The 19,594-nt window shown below is 38.5% G+C and overlaps 1 protein-coding gene across 5 annotated transcripts in view; it reads left to right on the forward strand.

Moving 5' to 3' along the window:
• Positions 1–13,299: 13,299 nt before the first annotated feature.
• Positions 13,300–19,594, forward strand: part of LOC106095360 (uncharacterized) — a 304,255-nt gene continuing 297,960 nt past the window's right edge. For 4 of the 5 annotated variants that reach the window (XM_059364218.1, XM_059364219.1, XM_059364220.1 and 1 more), the window contains exon 1: positions 13,300–14,815. In XM_059364218.1, coding sequence (XP_059220201.1) covers positions 14,333–14,815 — 483 coding nt within the window. In that variant the 5' untranslated portion in view covers positions 13,300–14,332. The remainder of the gene's footprint in view (positions 14,816–19,594) is intronic. The other variant, XM_059364222.1, reaches the window with a different exon arrangement.

The raw sequence follows: 19,594 nt of genomic DNA on the forward strand, positions 1-19,594 counted from the left end.
TACTTTTCATCTGAGTCTCATATAGCCATGGTCGGCTAATATGTCCATTTTGGGGTATTTGGGGTAGGAGCGATCTCCCATTAGTTATGTCATATTTGTAATCTTATGCCGAATACTTTTAATTTGAGTCCCTTATTGATAGGAATTGATAGGAAATCTATAGCCTATGTTTCCTTCCAGACAAACGTACACAATCTATTAAAATTTTAAGATAATCGGTTCAGCCAAGTATCATATAGTCATAGTAGGTCTAACGGCTTTTTTATGGGGTGGCATGACCTCCTATACTTCGATCTGATTTTGTATGCCAGATTCGAAATCTCCTCTCGAATACTTTTCATTTGAGCCCCATATTGAAATAAACATTCAATACGTCTGTTGGGGGGAGTTTTGGGGTTGGGGCGGCCCGATGAGTACTTAGACTCAAATTTTAATACGATATTCATATTCTACTCTCATTTGATACCTATGTTGTCCCCATCGGTCCACTTTTGATTTTGGGTGGTGTTTTTGGCACAAAGGGGAGGGTCCGCCCCCCTTCCGACATCGAAAAATTATAAAGCCTAAGTTTCCTTCCAAACCAACCTACACAATATGCGAAAATTTCGATAATATTGGATCTGCCGTTTTTGAGTCTTTACGGAACAAACAAACAGAGTGCCCATTTTAGACCCATATTGTCCTTATCGGTGTTTTTGGGAAAACGGTGGAGGGTCCGCCCCCCTGAAGATCAGTTTATATGCGAGCTATATCAGAATATAGACCGATTTGGACCGTACTTGGCCCCGTTGTTGGGAGTCATAACAGAATACTATGCGCAAAATTTCAGCCACCTTCAACCTTGTCTGTCAGCAGTGACCTGCCATGACGGGCACAATGACTGAGACGTCTGTTCTAGCCAATGACAGCGAAGCGGTAGACCTTTTCAAGTCTCGATTAGCCCACATAGTTTTGGAATGTTCACAGCCTCCTCATGTGACCATCTATTAATAGTTCTCCTTCGCGCCTGTTCCTAAAAACTTAGCTTACATGTTACCAGAGACGTACCTACAGATTCCAGTTTCCCTGGAATGTGTAAGGTAGTTCCTAGTCTCGCAAGTTCGTCCGCTTTACAATTCACTGGGATATCTCTGTAGCCTGGCATCCAGAAAAGGGGAATTTTTAACTGTTCAGACATCTTTGATGAGAGATCTGCAACAGTCGAGGGCGGGCTTGGTGTTTAAAAATACGTTCTCCAGGGACTTAATGGCTGCCTGACTGTCTGAGAAGATATTTATGCCAGTCGTCGTCGTTGAAATCGCGCTACAGTCTTTAAAAATAGAGATATTGAGCTGAAACTTTGCACAGATTCTTTTTCTATCCATAAGCAGGTTAAGTTCGAAGATGGACTATATCGAACTATATCTTGATATAGCCCCCATATAGACCGATCCGCCGATTTAGAGTCTTAGGCCCTTAAAAGCCACATTTTTTATCCGATTTTGCTGAAATTTTGGACAGTGAGTTGTGTAAGACCATTCGATATCTTTCTTCAATTTGGCCCAGATCGGGCTAGATTTGGATTAAGCTGCCGTATAGACCGATCCGCCGATTTAGGGTCTTAGGCCCATTAAATACTCATTTATCCTCCGATTTTGCGGATATTTGGGACAGTGAGTAAAGTTAAGCCCCTCGACGTACTTCTGATAATATGGCACAGATCGGTTCAGATTTGGATATAGCTGCCGTATAGACCGATCCGCCGATTTAGGGTCTTAGGCCCATTAAATACACATTTATCCTCCGATTTTGCGGATATTTGGGACAGTGAGTAAAGTTAAGCCCCTCGACGTACTTCAGATAATATGGCACAGATCGGTTCAGATTTGGATATAACTGTCATATAGACCGATCTCTCGATTTAAGGTTTTGGGCCCATCAAAGGCGCATTTATTGTCCGATGTCATCGAAATTTGGGACAGTGAGTTGTGTTAGGCTCTTCGACATTTGTCTGCAACTTGGCCCAAATCGGTCCAGATTTGGATATAGCTGCCATATAGACCGATATCTCGATTTAAAGTCTTTACCCCATAAAAGACGCATTTATAATCCGATTTCATGGAAATTCGACACCGTGACTTATGTTAGGCTTTTCGATATCCGTATCGTATATCATTCAGATCGGTTTATTTTTAGATGCAGCTACTAAAATACTAAAATATTACTAAAATACTAAAAAGCAATATTTTGTTATACACAATTGAACAAGGACTTGTACTTATTAATATTTGGTCCAAATCGGGAAATATTTCGATATAGCTGTTATTTGGCATAAGATATGGAATTTTTACCGGATTTTAACGAAACGTAGTTTATAAATATACCCGAGGTGGTGGGTATTCAAAGTTCTATTTAAAAAAGTCATTCAAAGAACTTGACAAATGCGATTCATGGTGGAGGGTATATAAGATTCGGCCCGGCCGAACTTAGCACGCTCTTACTTGTGGTATATTCTCTTGGTTTCTGTTTTCATTTTATACGCTTGGTTCTGTGTTTTCGTTTTATACGCTTGTTATTCCCCAAGTCGGGGGTATAATAAGCATTGTCATAAGTCATACAGTCCACTCTCGTCGGGATCGTTCCAATTGCCATCAAGTTTGTCGTTGGCAACGTCATCATCGTCATTCACCAACACATTCTGTATTGCGTAAGTCTTATTGGAAAGCAGTGTACTCAGCAATTTGTCTAGCCACAATGTCCAGAGGCATAAGATGTAGCATTTAATTCACTGCATCGGATGGTGAGGTCCTCAGTACGGCTGTGATGCACAAACAAGCCCTCCTTTGGATCCGGTTGACTGAACAGTACGTGGACTTTTGAACCGCCGTCCGCCAGACCACAACACCATATAGCATTATAACTCTGAGAACTGCAGTATATACCCAATGCATGACGCGCGGTACCCAACTTCTTCCAATGGCTCTCTTGCATTTATATAGGGCAAGAATTGCCTTTCTTGCCCTTTCCAAAATATTGGATTTGAAGTTCAATTTCCTGTCCAACAAAACACCCAGGTATTTTGAGCTTTCTGTAAATGGAACATTCTCTCCTAAGAAGGAAACTGGTGCTACTGTAGACAACTTCTATCTCCTGCTGAAAAGAACTACTTCCGTCTTGCACGGATTTACACCTACACCACTTTCGGTAGCCCATATTGCTGTTACACGTAGAGCTTCCTGACGTATATCTCTTAGAGTGCTGGGAAACTTTCCCCTAACCGCAATTGCCACTTAATCAGCATACGCGACCACCTTTACATCTTTTCTACCAGAGACAATAATTTATTGGTAATGACAATATTCCAAAGTAGAGGAGACAGTACACCTCCAAGAGGTGTTCCTCTGCTGACCCATCTTTTCAGATCCACATATCGTAATGCATATTTTAGTAAGTAAGTTATTGATAAACTTCCTTGCACTAAAGTTGATGCCTAGAAACTCCAACTTCTTCATGATTGACGTCGATTTAACATTATTGAAAGCACTTTCAATGTCAAGAAATGCTACCATTGCATATTCCTTGACAGCGAGGGAACCCTCTCGCTGTTTCAGTAGTTTTTCCTTTATATATGCATGCTGCTGCCGCGACAGGCGGTCTCCAGGACTCTTTGCCCTAAGATATGTTTCTTTCAACCTCTCAAGAGTCTTCACCATAAATGATGACAGACTAATAGGACAAAAATCTTTCACCTTCGTGTGGTATGGTTTTCCTGTTTTCAGAATAAAAAAGATCTTCGTGTCCCTCCATCCCACAGATTTATATGGCACTCTGATACAAGCAGTGTATATCTCCCTAAGCCAGGAAACCAGTCTATCAGACACAGCTTGTAATTCAACCCATGATACATCATCAGGGCCTGGCTACTTAAAGGAGTCGAAAATTCTTATCGCCCAAAGGATTTTCGGCTCAGACACAATTTCGCTAATATCCTCTGACGAATGCATATCAGAGACAACCTCTTCTGGCATCACGTTATCCGTTGGAGAATTTCCTGGGAAATGTGTTTCAACGGGTAGTTCTTGTGTTTCCTCACTTGACATTGTCCATACATTCTCTGACTTCTGAATATACTCCCCGCAATAGATCTCGAAGACAGAATATTCCTCAGTCTAGAGGCCTCAGATGTATCCTCCACGGAGATGCAGAATGCTACCCAGGATTTGTTCTGAGCCTTTCTCAGCTCAACCTTATATTGGTTTGCCCAAAAAGTAATTGCGGATTTTTTAAAAGAAAGTAAATGCATTTTTAATAAAGCTTTGAATGAACTTTAATCAAATATACTTTTTTTACACTTTTTTTCTAAAGCAAGCTAAAAGTAACAGCTGATAACTGACAGAAGAAAGAATGCAAATACAGAGTCACAAGCTGTGAAAAAATTTGTCAGCGCCGACTATATGAAAAATCCGCAATTACTTTTTGGGCAACCCAATATATTCTTAGCTTTGCCTTATAGATGTCCCAATCATATGGTGCACTTTTGGCTTTTGCTCTATTGAAGAGTTTTATGCAGTCCTTCCTTAGACCAACCAGCTCTGGGGTCCACCTTGGCGGTCGCTGTTTGCCTCTTGACTTGGCACTATGACATGCTGACACAAGCGAGTCGTTTCGTGCCTTCGTGATCCGCTTGACCACGAAGGGAATAACCTCCGCTAAAAATTTTTCTGAAGTCACTGGGATTTGAACTCAGGCGTTCGGCGTCATAGTAGACTTGCTGTCCTCTGCTCCACTGTAGCCTCCTCCTATGCAAGTGACCGTGCCCATGTAATTGGTTTTATCTGATATCAAAAATGTTCTGCTGAGGAAATGTGGAGCCTCAAATTAACCCACCTTGGTTTTCCTCCGATTTATGATGTAAGGCCCATTAAAGCCACATTCATTATCCGATTTTGCTGAAATTTGGGACAGTGAGTTGTGTTAGGCCCTTTGACATATTTCTTTAATTCGGTCCAGATCGGTTCAAATTTGGATATAGCTGCCATATAGACCGATTTCTTGATTTATGGTTTTGGGCCCATAAAATGCTCATTCATTGTCCAATGTCGCCGAAATTTGGAACAGTGAGTTAAGTTAAGGCCCTTAACATACTTCTGCAATATCGCACAGATCGGTCCAGATTTGGATATAGCTGCCATATAGACCGATATCTAGGTTTTAGGTTTTGGGGCCATAAAAGACGCATTTATTGTCCGATGTCGCTGAAATTTGAGACAGTGAGTTTGGTTAGGCTCTTCGACGTCCTTTTTCAATTTTGCACAGATTGGTTCAGATTAGGATATAGCTGCCATATAGACCGATCTCTCGATTTAAGGTTTAGGGCCCATAAAAGAGGCATTTATTGTCCGATTTCGCCGAAATTTGGGACAGTGCTTTGTGTTAGACTCTTCGACATGTTTATGCAACTTGGCCCAAATCGGTCCAGATTTGGATATAGCTGCCATGTAGACCGTTAACTCGATTTAAAGTCTTGGCCCCATAAAAGGCGCATTTATAATCCGATTTTACTGAAATTTGACACAGTGACTTATGTTTGGCTTTTCGACATCCCTGTCGTATATAGTTCAGATCGGTATGAGGTATATGAGTATAAGGTATGAAATTTTCACCGAATTTTGATGAAAGGTGGTTTACATATATACCCGAGGTGGTGGGTATCCAAAGTTCGGCCCGGCCGAACTTAACGCCTTTTTACTTGTTTATTTTTATTTCGAATTATTATTCGTTTTTTGATTAATATCCTTTTTCAACCCATCACCTCGCTGCTTGGCCATACCACGACTTTAATTTCAAACCACATTAATAATCATTGAAGTGATTTTTTGTTGTGTTGTGGACTTTCTCATCATTTCTGGCCCCTTTTTGGGGGACATTATGTAACTTCTTTATTGCCGGTAAGAGCCATAAATATACAACTTATAACGACCATGTGTTGTCTTAATATACGTTCCTCAAAATTGGAAGTCAAGGTCAATGTACTTCAGGTAAAAAAAAACAAAATCAATAAAAAAGGTCGTTATTACCTTTAACACCAAATGTAAGCAAAGGAAAATAAAATCAAATGGATTTGTCGAAAAAAATTTTTTTCATAAAAACTTTTGGACAAAAACTTAATGGATTTGGTAAAGTTTAAGCTCAATGATAAGGGGCCTCCTTTTTATAGCCGAGTCCGAACGGCGTGCCGCAGTGCAACACCTCTTTGGAGAGAAGTTTTATATGGCATAGCACCTCACAAATGTTCCCAGCATTAGGAGGGAAAAACCGCCGTTGAAAATTTTTTCTGATGGTCTCGCCAGGATTCAAACCAAGGGGTTCAGCGTCATGGGCGGACATGCTAACCTCTGCGCTACGGTGGCCTCCGAGTAACCATTTATATTTGATATTTTAATTTTCATTACAAAAACATCGAAATTTGATTTGCATCTGTCTACAGAAACATTTTCCAAGACCATACAACTTGAAGTCTATCGAATTCAATGCTTATCTATCAGCCGACTAACTTCCGCTCCCATTCAGCTGTCGTTTGAGCTGGAAAACAACATATCCAATGCGCTCTTGATTGATAATATGGCAACAACATTTTATTTGCTTTTGTTTTATTCCTTGTGTTGTTGTTTAATTTTGCTTTTCATAATATCAGCGTCTAAAGAGCTCATTTTAACCTCCATGACGAATAGCCACAAGTGATCGCAGCAAAGCCATTATAGCACTTTGCCTCTGGTTGTAGAGGCAGACTAAGTGGCGGCTACTTGGGAAACAATAAAACAATGACATGGACGAGAGCAGCTGAAACAGGGAAGTAGTTGACCAACCGAGATAAGTTAACAACACAACAATTGAATGCCTGGAGACTAATGGTGCATTTGAAAGAATACTAAATTAGTCATATCTGACACATGAGGCACGCGAGGTGGCAGTGATTGGGTGAACAAGAAAATTCTATGGAATATATATTTTAACAAAGATTTGATTAAACAAGTAAAAGCGTGCTAAGTTCGGCGGGGCCGAATCTTGGGAACCCACCACTATGGATTCTGCTTAAATATGGGTGCTATATCTGGTTAGATACCGATTTGGATCGTACTCGGTACAGAATATTATGTGCAAAATTTCAGCCAGATCGAATGAAAATTGAGGCTTAAAGGGGCTTAAGAAGTCAAATCGGGAGATCGGTTCATATGGGAGCTATGTCAGGTTATAGACCGATTCGGGTAGTACTTGGCACAGTTGTTGGAAGTCATAACAGAATAACCCATGTAAAATTTTAGCCAAATCGAATGAAAACTGAAGCTTAAGAAGACAAATCGGGAGATCGGTTTATATCGGAGCTATATCAAGTGATAAACTGCTTTGATCCGTATTTGGCACAGTTATTGGAAATTATAACGGAACACTATGTGCAAAATTTCAGCCAAATCGGATGAGAATTGTTGCTTACAGGGTCAAATCGGGAGATCGGTTTTCATGGGAGCTATATCAGATTCTTGACCGATTTGGACGGTACTTATCACAGATATTAAAAGTCATAACAGAACACCATGTGCAAAATTTCAGAAAAATCGAATGAAAACTGAAACTTCCAAGGGCTCAAGAAATCAAATATGGGAGCTATATCTACATCTGAACCGATATAGCCCATTCGCAATGCCTAATGACGTACATCAATATTTAGTATATTTGCAAAATTATATGAGGCTAGCTATACGCGTTCGACCGCTATCGTGATTTCGAAAAAACGGACGGACGGACATGGCACGAACTTAGCACGCTTTTACTTGTTTGGAGCTGTATCTTGTTGAGAACCGATATGAGCCATATTTGTCGCAGATATTGATGGATAAACCAAAACACCTCACGAAAAAACTCAGCCAAGTCGGTTAATAATTGCACCCTCTAGAGGCTCACGAAGTCAAGATCCGAGATCGGATTGTATGGGATCTACAAATCAATTTTGGCGAAATCGTAAGAAGTTAAAACAAAACACTTTATGAAAATTTTTAATCAAACCGGATAAAAATTTCAACCTAATCGGATAGAAATTGCTCCCTCTAGCGGCTCAAAAAGTCGAAATCCGAACTGGGTTTATATGGGAGCTATATCAGGCTTTAAACCGATTTGAGCCGTTCTCGTCAAAGTTATTGATGATCAAACCAAAACACTTCATTCAAAATTTCAGCCAAATCGAATTATAATTGCGCCCTCTAGCGGCTTAAGAAGTCTAAATCCGTACTCGGTCTATATAGGAGCTGTATCACGTTATGCACCAATTCGGACCATACTTGGCAGGGTTGTTGGATGTCAAAATAAAACACTTGGTGCAAAATTTCAGCCAAATCGGATAATAATTGCCCTCTCGAGAGCCTCAAGAAATCATGATCCGATATCGGTTTATATGGCAACTATAGCAAAATATGGACTAATTTGGCTCATTTACGGCCACAACAGACCTGCACCTGAACCTGAAGCATTTATGCAAAATTTTAAGCACCCAGCTTAAATTCTTCGAAATTTAGCGTGCTTTAGACAGACGGACGGATAGACGAGCGGACAAAGCTAAGTCGGCTAACTATGTCAAGACGATATACTTTGTTATACCCTCCACCATAAGATGGGGGGTATACTAATTTCGTCATTCTGTTTGTAACTACTCGAAATATTCGTCTAGCGTGCGCAATTCTTATCCGATCAGAATGAAATTTTGCACGACTTGTTTTGTTATAATATCCAATAACTGTGCCAATTATGGTTTAAATCGGTCTATAACCTTATATAGCTCCCATATAAACCGATCTTGGGTCTTGACTTCTTGAGCCTCTAGAGGGCACAATTCTTATCCGATTTGAATGAATTTTTGCACGAAGTATTTCGTTATGATATAACTGTGCCAATTATGGTTTAAATCGGTCTATAACCTTATATAGCTCCCATATAAACCGATCTTGGGTCTTGATTTCTTGAGCCTCTAGAGGGCACAATTCTTATCCGATTTGAATGAATTTTTGCACGAAGTATTTCGTTATGATATCCAAAAACTGTGCCAAGTATGGTTGAAATCGGTTCATAACCTGATATAGCTGTCATATAAACAGATCTGGGGGTTTGACTTCTTGAGCTTCTAGAGGGGGCAATTCCTATCCGATTTGGCTGAAATTTTGCATGACGTATTTTATTTTTACTTTCAACAACTGTGTCAAATAAGGTTCAAATCGGTTCATAACCTGATATAGCTGCCTACCGATCTGGGATCTTGACTTCTTGACCCCTAGAGGTCGCAATTATTATCCGATATGCCTGAAATTTTGTACGACGGATCCTCTCATGACCATCAACAAACGTGTTTATTATGGTCTGAATCGGTCTATAGCCCGATACAGATCCCATATTAATCGTTCTCTCTATTTTACTTCGTGAGCCCCAATGGGCGCAATTCTTATACTAATTGGCTGAAATTTTACACAGGTCTCCAACATATAATTTAATTGTGGTCCGAACCGGACCATATCTTGATATCGTTTTAATAGCAGAGCAACTCTTTTCTTATATCCTTTTTTGTCTAAGAAGAGATGCCGGGAAAAGATCTCGACAAATGCGATCCATGGTGGAGGGTATATACGATTCGGCCCGGCCGAACTTAGCACGCTTTTACTTGTTGGGTCTCTGATCAACATTACGATGTGTAACAAACAGAAAGTTAGTAAGCCTCCATCCTATGGTGAAAGGTGTAAAAACCACATCCGCCTCGCCAGCCACCACAAACCTTTACAGAATGATAAGAGGGACGAATGTCTGTCAAAGACATTAAGAAGAAAAAAATCCTACTCCCTCTTTCTACCAACGCGGGGCATTGGCACAGCATAAGCTCGATCGTCTCCAATTCCTCTTTTTCTTCACAGATCCTATAGATATCATCCTCATCTCGGGCCCACCATCACATCCAAGAAATTGAGGATTCCAAAAACTCAGCCCGAAAGATATGTACCCATCAAAAAGTCTTTATGACTCCCTAACTTCTTGTAACTTGACAAACAACCCTCTCTCGGTTTTCCCATCCAGCTTAGGGGTAAGCTGTGTAAACAGAGGTACCGGAGAAGGGCGGGACTCCTTTAGCTCAAAGCCCCCTCTCCGGTAGGACCTCTAGGTCGCCATCGCTAAAAGATCAGCCCGGCACATAGTCCGTAGTATTTCCTATGCCACGACGTCGGTGCACGCAGCAGAACAGACGGATGCCTGTAATCCGATAAGCCCCATGTTCCTGACTCCCTTAGACTAAGGGCAGTCCTCATTTCCCCGTATTTCCAGTAAAAGTTGAGAGATTTCTGACTAAGCTGAGACCTAGCCCCTTATATCCAAAACCGCTGCGATACCGTGAGCCTTCTCCAGAAAATCGCGAAGACTCACCCACTGTAGGGCCCGATCCACCCAAGGCACTCATGGGTTAGGATTGGTCCAACTACAGCTGGTTACCTCCAGTGAACCGCACTTGCGCACCCTGAAGGAGATCCATGATGGTAGTGAGAAAGCGACTGCCAACTTTAATTACAATGTCAGCGGCATAGCCAACCATCTTCACTTTCTCCTCTTCAAAGGACCTAATACTGTCATTGATAATCGAGAGCCACAAGAGTGGGTATAAAACACGTGCGGTGTCCTTCTGGTCAGAATATTCCTAATCGGGCACTCAGCTAATAAGGCATTGATAATAATGCCTTTCATCATCAATCAATCCATTTCAGAGAGTCTTGTATGGACCCCAACTTTAGGTTATTAAAAGGCGTTTCTATATCAAGAAGGCCGCTAAAATAAAGTCCCCTATCCTCAAGTTCGCCCACAGGCAAATCGGGTAATACTGCCCCCTCCAGAGGTTCGAAAAGTCAAACTGGGAAGTCGGTTTATATTGAAAGTTAAACCAGGCTATATACCGATTTATATACACGTCATGCAAATTTTCAGCCAAATTGGACGAGAATTGCGCCCAAGAAGTCAAGACCCAAGATCGGTTTAGATGGCAGCTACATCAAGACATGGGCCGATTTGGCCCATTTACAATCCCAACCGACCTACACTAATAACAAGTATTTGGGCAAAATTTCAAGTACCTAACTTTACTCGTTCCAAAGTAAGGGTGCTTTCGACAGAGAGACGGACGGACATGGCTAGATCGACTAGATCAACAGTGTCTTCAAGATGAAGGGCAGGAAGTGACTCGGTTTCCCCGCTAAGCAGCAGTCATTTCAAACAACAGTCTTTTCAGCAATCAACCTGCTGCCATGAAATTGCAGAAGTGTTGCTGTTATAGCAGAACTACTGCCAGAATAGTAGCAATATTAACTACTTATATAAAACAAATATCATGTAACTGTCATTCCGAGTTTGACACATATACAACAACAAATTTCCCCATGAACATTCCATTAAGGATCATAGGCAAACTTCTCACATATCAATGAGTGATGTCCGATACAAGTTTTAAGCTCAATGATAGGACTGATATGCCAGTGTAAATTTGGTAACAATTCGTGTTTAGCTTGTAGTACACACTTATTTATTAAAGTCTCATAGGCCTGTTTCTCCTTAAGAATTTCCTTTAACTTAAATTGTTATCCCTTTTCCACCTCTATTAAATAAAAAAAATCTTTCCCACTTCGTTGACCACGTGCTGTATGCTTAAAATATTCAATGCCCCTCCAACATACCTGCACACATATACACTTAAATCTCAAAAATACTTTTCGCTCACTCTCAAACAAATACCAATGCAAACACAAAAAACACCAAAAATTTCCCATAACAAAGCAAATAAGGGGAATTTATGGCAAACCACAAGCCGCCATACAACACGACATGAAAGTTCGAAGCAAACCTGTATGACACATGAGTTTGAGAGAGAAAGTAACTCAAAAGCAAACAAATAACGCTATGCATACTCGCAAAAAGTATCTGAGAGATTGTTTTAAAGTTTACTTACTAAAATTCCGATAGACTATTTCAGCTCTCCCTCACTCTCTCTCTCGCTCTTTTTGTATGTGTTTTTCTTTATGTTTGTGTGAGCTGCAGCAGCAGCTACTGCTGCTTGACTATGGCCAGAAACCTGTTTTCGCAATATTCATGCTGTTTGCTTGCATTGAAAAACAAATCCAACTGGATTATATTGTTCTCTTCAAATTTCTCTCTCCCTTGCTCACTCTCCCCAAAAACATGTTGAAGTTGAATTTAGGAGAGCCGCACTAGCTGTACTCGCTCGTTGTATATTCAATCCAAAACTAAAATTTGACGCGAGTGCACGTTAACCGCGTAAATGTGTAAAATCGAAAGAAAAACAATACCATAAAAAAAATAATAAAAACAAACGAAACGAGTTGGTTGTTGTGTGCTTAATGTGGCTACAAAAAATTTCAATTTTGATAAAACAAAACAAAAAATCGTTGAAGATTTTGGTGGTTTTATAGAAAAAAGAAAACAGTATAGAAAAATTATGAAGGCGGGCGGAAAACGGTGAATTTGGTGTTATAGAAATAATTAAAAATATTATAAATAAATCAAAACTATGTTGTAAATAATTGGTCAGTATTTCTTTTCAAGAGAATTAACCGAAACAAAAAAATCTAAAATTTGTGTAAAAAGAAATTTAAAAAAAAATTAAAATTGTGAAAATTAATGAAAAAAAAAAAAATATTTTACGCTTGTAAAAATTACGAAAATATTAAGAAAAAGAAATAAATAAAAGATATGTCAAGTCCTTCTAAACTTTTTCCCAAAAATGCTTAAAAATAAAATTAAAAATGAGTTTATTGAGAAACATTTGATAATATCGTTGCTACAATTTATGCATGAAAAATAAGCGAAAAAAACAAAGAAAATATACTCATAATATATAGGGAAATATTTAAAAAAATTAGAAAAAAATTTAAAAAAATAAAATGTTGGAAATAAGGAAAGATTTATAAATATAACTGCATGCAAAAAACCGAAAAAATTATATTTAAATAAAAATTAAAAAAATTAAAATTTAAAAGTTTAACAAAATACCAAACAAACCCCAAACTTTAAATAACTTTTCAACTTAAAAATTAAAATAAGGATTTTTTAAAAATTTGAATAAATAAAAGGCCAAGAACAAAAGTTAAGAAAATAGAAAATTCTAAAAATTATTAAAAAATTAAATTTACACAAAATAATTTCAAAAAATCTTAAATGTCTCCAAACATAGCAATTCTGCATTAAAAAAATTAATAATCTAAAATAAATCAATTTAACAAAAAAAAAAAAAGCAATTAAGTAATTTAATAAAGAAAATCTAAAGAATTCTAAACTATCAACAATTTAAAGTTCTTTTAAACCCTTAACATTAAAAAAATTGCTGACTTACATGTCCCCAAACTCGTGGTTAATCCTTTCCCCAATATCTTAGAAAAAACCCCAAAGAACACGTTTGGAATTTTTAATTTCCTTTTGTACTGCAGTTAACTGAGCATACAAAAACAAAATATTGGCATTCTTAACGAACACCTCCCATCACCATTACCACCTTCTTGGCGAGCGAGCAGTCTGTCATCGTCATCAGCAAGATTTTGTGGTCACATTTGTAGTTTTTGTTTGCTACCATAGGAAAACCAGTGAATGGCCATTTTTTTTAACTAGAAAAATAACAACAACAAGGAGAAAAGACAACAAAAAAAGCTAACATTTTGCCAAGTTTTTTCATATCTATAAGTCCTCCTTACATACCGCACAGTTGGTTTATAGTGGCTTCTTCGGTTATTGAAGCCAGTAATCAGTATTTCAAAATTGCACATGGATTGTCAAGAAAAAATTCTTTAACACAACAAAAAAAAACACGCCCTGCAAAATTCTCAAAAGTAAACAACAACAAATCTCTAAGAGAGAGTCCAAAACATCTAAAACCACGCGAGCCTACAAACAAACCAAAAAAAAAAAAAACTAAACCGGTTGGCTGAGAGCAAAGCCCAGTAATCGATCGCAGTCGATATTATATGAATTGTTCAAAAGTGTGAGAGTGTGTGTGTGTGAGAGAGAGAGTAGAGGAAAAAAGAGCGAAAATCAATACATTAACGATTTTATGCTTCAATTAAGAAAACTGAGAGAAGAGAGGAGAGTCTTAAATGCTAAACCCAGAAAAAGGCTTGATGAACGAAACAAAGCTTAACCGAGGCAAAGTGGATGATTTATGAAAAAACAAGTGGAGCAAAAAAGGAGGAAAAATAAAAAAAAAACAAACGAAGAACAAATACAATAAAAAAATCTATCCTTAGTGAAAAAATTTGAAATTTTCAAAATAAAAATGTTGGTTCACTCCACCACCACCTCTTCAACCCCCACCCCGGGTTCGAGCTCTTCAACCAGCAATACTCTGGAGCCACCCAATACCATATCCACTAATTCTTCATCATCACAATTGCATCAACATTTGCAGCATAATAATCAGTCATCACAACAAAATGGCCAGAATCTACCCAACTCCTCATCGTCCGCTTCAGGCTCATCCTCAACACAATCATATTCGCAACAGCAGCATCTACTGCAGCAGCAGTTGCACCAACACCACCAGCAACAACAACAACTGATGATGCCTGGCAATTTGAATTCTCGTCCACCCTCACGGGCTCCTTCAATTTTGGATAGTCCAACATTGGCACGTGTGGAACGTGCTCGTCTTCGTTTGGAAGCTCAGCAACAGCCTGGCTCAATGAATGGCAGTTGTGGCAGCAACATTAACACATTGAATCGTGATGACAGCCTGGAGCGTTCCATATTGGATCCCAAGGTAAATAACTAAAATTCTTTGTAGATATTTTTCTACATATATAAGAAATACCCTTCAGACTTACACTAAAGACAATTAGGACTAAGATTAAGAAAAAGTTTTCACAGCAAGTTTTTAGAGAAAAAATGGCAAAACATATTTTTATGAGGAGGCTTTTTCGATTTAGATAAAATGTGAATGATGATTCCGAAGACCACATTTAAGGGGGGCAAACACCTCTTTATTTCTTGGGCATAGAATAAATGCGGCATTCTTGTGGGAAAATCCAATTTCAGTAGAAAATTTTGTAAAAATTAAATTTTTTGGGAAATTTTATCAAAAATTTGTGTTATATATGGGAAATTTTTGCAAAATTAAATTTTTATGGGAAATTTTTGTAAAAAAAATTATTATAGGAAGTTTGTGCAAAATTTAATTTTTATAGGAAGCTTTGGGAAAATTAAATTTTTATAGGAAATTTTTGCAAAATTTAATTTTTATTGGAAATTTTTGACAAATTAAATTTTTATAGGAAATTTTTGCAAAATTTAATTTTTATAGGAAATTTTTGCAAAATTTCATTTTTATAGAAAAATTTTGCAAAACAAATTTTTGCAAAATTTCATTTTTATAGGAAAATTTTTGCAAAATTTCCTTTTTTTATAGGAAAATTGTCAAAAAATTCATATTTATATGAAATTTTTGAAAAATTTAACTTTTATCGGAAATTTTTGTAAAGTTTAATTTTTAAAGAAAATTTTGTCAAAATACTCTCCTCTTTTAGAAGTATATTTTTCAAAATTTTATTTTTATAGGAAAATTTTGTAAAAAATTTCATCAACATTTCAATTTTAATGGAAAAGGAAATTTTATAGGAAATGTTTGAGAGATTTCATTTCTATAGGAAATTTTGTCAAAATTAAATTTCTGTAAGACATTTTGTCACAATTTCTATTTATACCCACCACCGAAGGATGGGGTTATATTCATTTTGTCATTCCGCATGCAACACATAAAACCATCCATTTCCGAAAACTTTGCACAGATTGTTGTTTTTGTCCATAAGCAGGTTAAGTTCGAAGATGGGCTATATCGGACTTTATCTTGATATAGCCCCCATATAGGCCCATAAGAGCAACATTTATTGTTAGACTTTGCTGAAATTTGCGACAGTGAGTTATGTTAGGCCAGTCAACATCCCTCTTCAGTTTGGCCAAGATCGGTTCAGATTTGGATATAGCTGCCATATAGACCGATCACTCAATTTAAGGTCTTGGTCCCATAAAAGGCACATTTATTGTCCGATTCGAAGCAATCTGGAACAGTGAGTTGTGTAAGGCCTTTCGACGTCCTTCTTCAATTTGGTCCATATTTGTATATAGCTGCCATATAGACTGATCTCTCAATTTAAGGTTTGGGCTCTTAAAAAGGCGCATTTATTGACTGATGTCGCTGAAATTTGGGACAGTGAGTTGTGTTAGGCCCTTCGACGTCCTTCTTCAATTTGGTGCTGATCGGTCCGGATTTTATATAGCTGCCATACAGACCGATCTCTCCATTTATGGTTTTGGACCGATAAAAGGCGCATTTATTGTCCGATGTGGCCGAAATTTGAGACAGTGAGTTGTGTTAGGGCCATCGACATCCTTCTTCAGTTTCACCCAGATCAGTCGAGATTTGAATATAGCTGCCATATAGACCGATCACTCGATTTAAGGTCTTGGTCCCATAAAAGGCACATTTATTGTCCGATGTGGCCGAAAATTGAGACAGTGAGTTGAATTAATCTCTTCGACATCCCTCTTCAATTTATCTCAGATCGGTCCAGATTTGGATATAGCTACCGTATAGACCGATCTCTCGATTTTAAGTCTTTGCCCCCAAAAGGGGATAGAGAAGCATCCAAAAACTCTTAATCTCACAATGAGATATTCGATTTGTTTACTTCTATCAAATCGCTTTAATTTGAGTCCCATATTGTAGTCAATGATCGAGATCTCTAAACTGGGTGTCAGAGATTGGAGAAGAAGCGCAGAAGATCAGGCGCCGTTCTGATAGGCGAATAAATTTTCTTTAATTGTCAATTAAAGTAAAATTAAGACTATATGGAGGGTTCCCCAGGGTAGAGAAGACCCTCAAGGCACCTCACCCCTAATTAGTATACCAAATTTGTGTTCTTAGGTTTGAATCGCCTCACTCATCTCCGAGACCTGTCGTTTTTTGCGAATCAAAATTTCTTCTCTATAGAAAATTTTGATTTGATTTATTAGGAATTTTTTTCAATATGTTGGGTTTCCAGGGTATAGAGGACCCTCGAGGCACCTCACCCCTAATTTGTATACAAAATTTGTGTTCTTACTTTTGAATCGCCTCACCCATCTCCGAGATCTGTCGTGTTTTGTGAATTAAGGTAAGGGCGAGGGTCCGATAGAAATGTTATCAAAATTTCATCCCTATAGGAAATTTCGTCAAAATTCCATTTTATGGGAAATTTTTTAAGAAATAATTTTTTTAGGATTTTTTCTTTTCAAAATTTTGTTTCTATTGTACGAAATTTCGTCATTAATTAAGTTTTATAGAAAATAAAAATTTCTATGCAATGTTTCGACAAAATTTTAGAAAATTTTTTCAAATTTTAATTTTTACAAGAAATCTTGTCATATAAGAAGAGAGTAGAGTGTATATGGGTATCACCAAAGCATCAACTGTCCCTGCCTGCCTAAATGTCTTTTACGTGTGAGCCAACCAGTGAGTCTGCATGATCGACACTCTCTCAACCTAATCAAGGCAGCTTCTGCAGTAATCATTATGCGGCATTTCCATATCCACCGATATATGATCTATCGCAGAGTTCCCGGTTACAACTTCTGCAGTAATACTCAGTGAACTCTTATCAAAATCTAAAAAATTTTTAATGCTTCTTCGGTCGACGATAGGTCAGAGTGTTATGACAGTTTGCCGTCCATATACAGATTCCCATGTGAAAGTAGTGGCGTATGCTGATGAAGTGGCAATTGCAAAGTTTACCAGCACTCTAAGAGATATACTTCAGGAAGTTCTACGTGCAACAGCAAAGTGGACTACCGAAAATGGTCTAAGAATAAATCCGTACAAGTTATTTTCAGCAAAAGATGCTAGTTGCCTACAGTGGAACCTGTCTCCTTGGGTGGATAGAATGTCCTATTTACAGAAAGCACAAAATACCTGGGTGTTTTGCTGGACAGGAAAGTTTCCCAGCACTCCAAGAGAGAAGTTCTAAGTGCAACAGCAAAGTGGTCTTAGAATAAATCCGTACAAGACAGAAGTAGTTCTTTTCAGCAGAAGATACAAGTTGCCTACAGTGGAACCTTTCTCCTTGGGTGGATAGAATGTTCCAATTACAGAAAGCACAAAATACCTGGGTGTTTTGCTGGACAAGAAAGTCAACACTTGCCCTATACACCTGCTAGAGAGCCACTGGCAAAAGTTGGGGTTAAGACCGCGTGTCATGCATTGGGTATATACAGCAATTGTCAGACCTATAATGACATATGATGTTGTAGTCTGGTGGACGGCGCTTTAAAAGTCCACCTACTGCTCAATACTTAACCGGATCCAAAGAATGGGTTGTTTGTGCATCACAGCCGCACTGAGGACGATACCATCTGTTGCAGTGAATTTAATGCTGCATCTTATGCCTCTGGACATTGTTGCTACCCAAATTGAAGCGACCGCTGCCATAAGGTTAAGGGAGCTTCCCCATTGGTCATTTGGCGGCTACGGATACTGTGTTATCCTTAATACAATATCCGACGTTTCAGGCAGTGACGATTACCTCCTACCTGAGCCTCTTTTTGATAAAAAGTACTGTACCACTATTCCTCATAGAACCGATTGGAACTACGATATCCCTGGTAGCAGAAGTTACATAGACTTCTGTACGGATGGTTCCAAACTAAACGACCAGGTGGGCTTTGGGGTGTACTCTAAAGTTCTAGAACTGGTCATATCGAAAAGGTTAGCCGACCACTGCAGTGAGTATCAAGCGGAGATTCTTGCAATTAAGGAAGTGATTGAATGAATGGCTAAGATATAATTTCATAACGACGATTGGCATTAATATCTTCTCAGACAGCCAGGCTGCCATTAAATCTCTGGAGAACGTATTTCTAAACACAAAAACCGCCCTCGATTTTCGCAGATCTCTCAACGAGATGACTGAACTGTTCAAAATTCACCTGTTCTGTGTGCCGGGCCACATAGATATCCCTGGGAGTTATAAAGCGGAGGAGTTTGCGAGCCTAGGAACTACCCCACACATTCCAGGCATACTGCAATCCTCTGACGACATAGGTTTTTTTATGTTTTTTTTTTTTCCAAAACTTTCCTTTCTTCAAAAGATTTTGCGATAAATTTCTATGGTTTTTTGTTTAGCTAAGTTTTCAGGACCAGGCCCGAAGGACAACGAATGATAGATGGTCAAAAAGAGGGGGGCTGTGAGCATTCCAAAACTATGTGGCCTAATCTAGACTTGAAGAGGTTTACTGCTTTGCTCTCATTGGCTAGAACAGACATCTCAGTCATAGTGTCCTTCATGACAAGTCACTGTCTAATCGGAAAATATGCTGACAGACTGAAGGTTGCCAGCAACGAATTTTGCAGAAGCTGTGAGGACATCGAAGAAGAAGAAGGGACTATAGAACACCTTCTGTGTGTGTGTCCCGCACTGGCAGTCAAAAGGAGTTCCACTTAAGGTTCTCATTTCTTTGAGAACCTGTGTGATTTAGCGGATGTGCACATTCGCAAGTTATTGGGCTTTTT

Source organism: Stomoxys calcitrans, chromosome 3 (genome assembly GCF_963082655.1).
Source record: "Stomoxys calcitrans chromosome 3, idStoCalc2.1, whole genome shotgun sequence".
NCBI lineage: Eukaryota > Metazoa > Arthropoda > Insecta > Diptera > Muscidae > Stomoxys > Stomoxys calcitrans.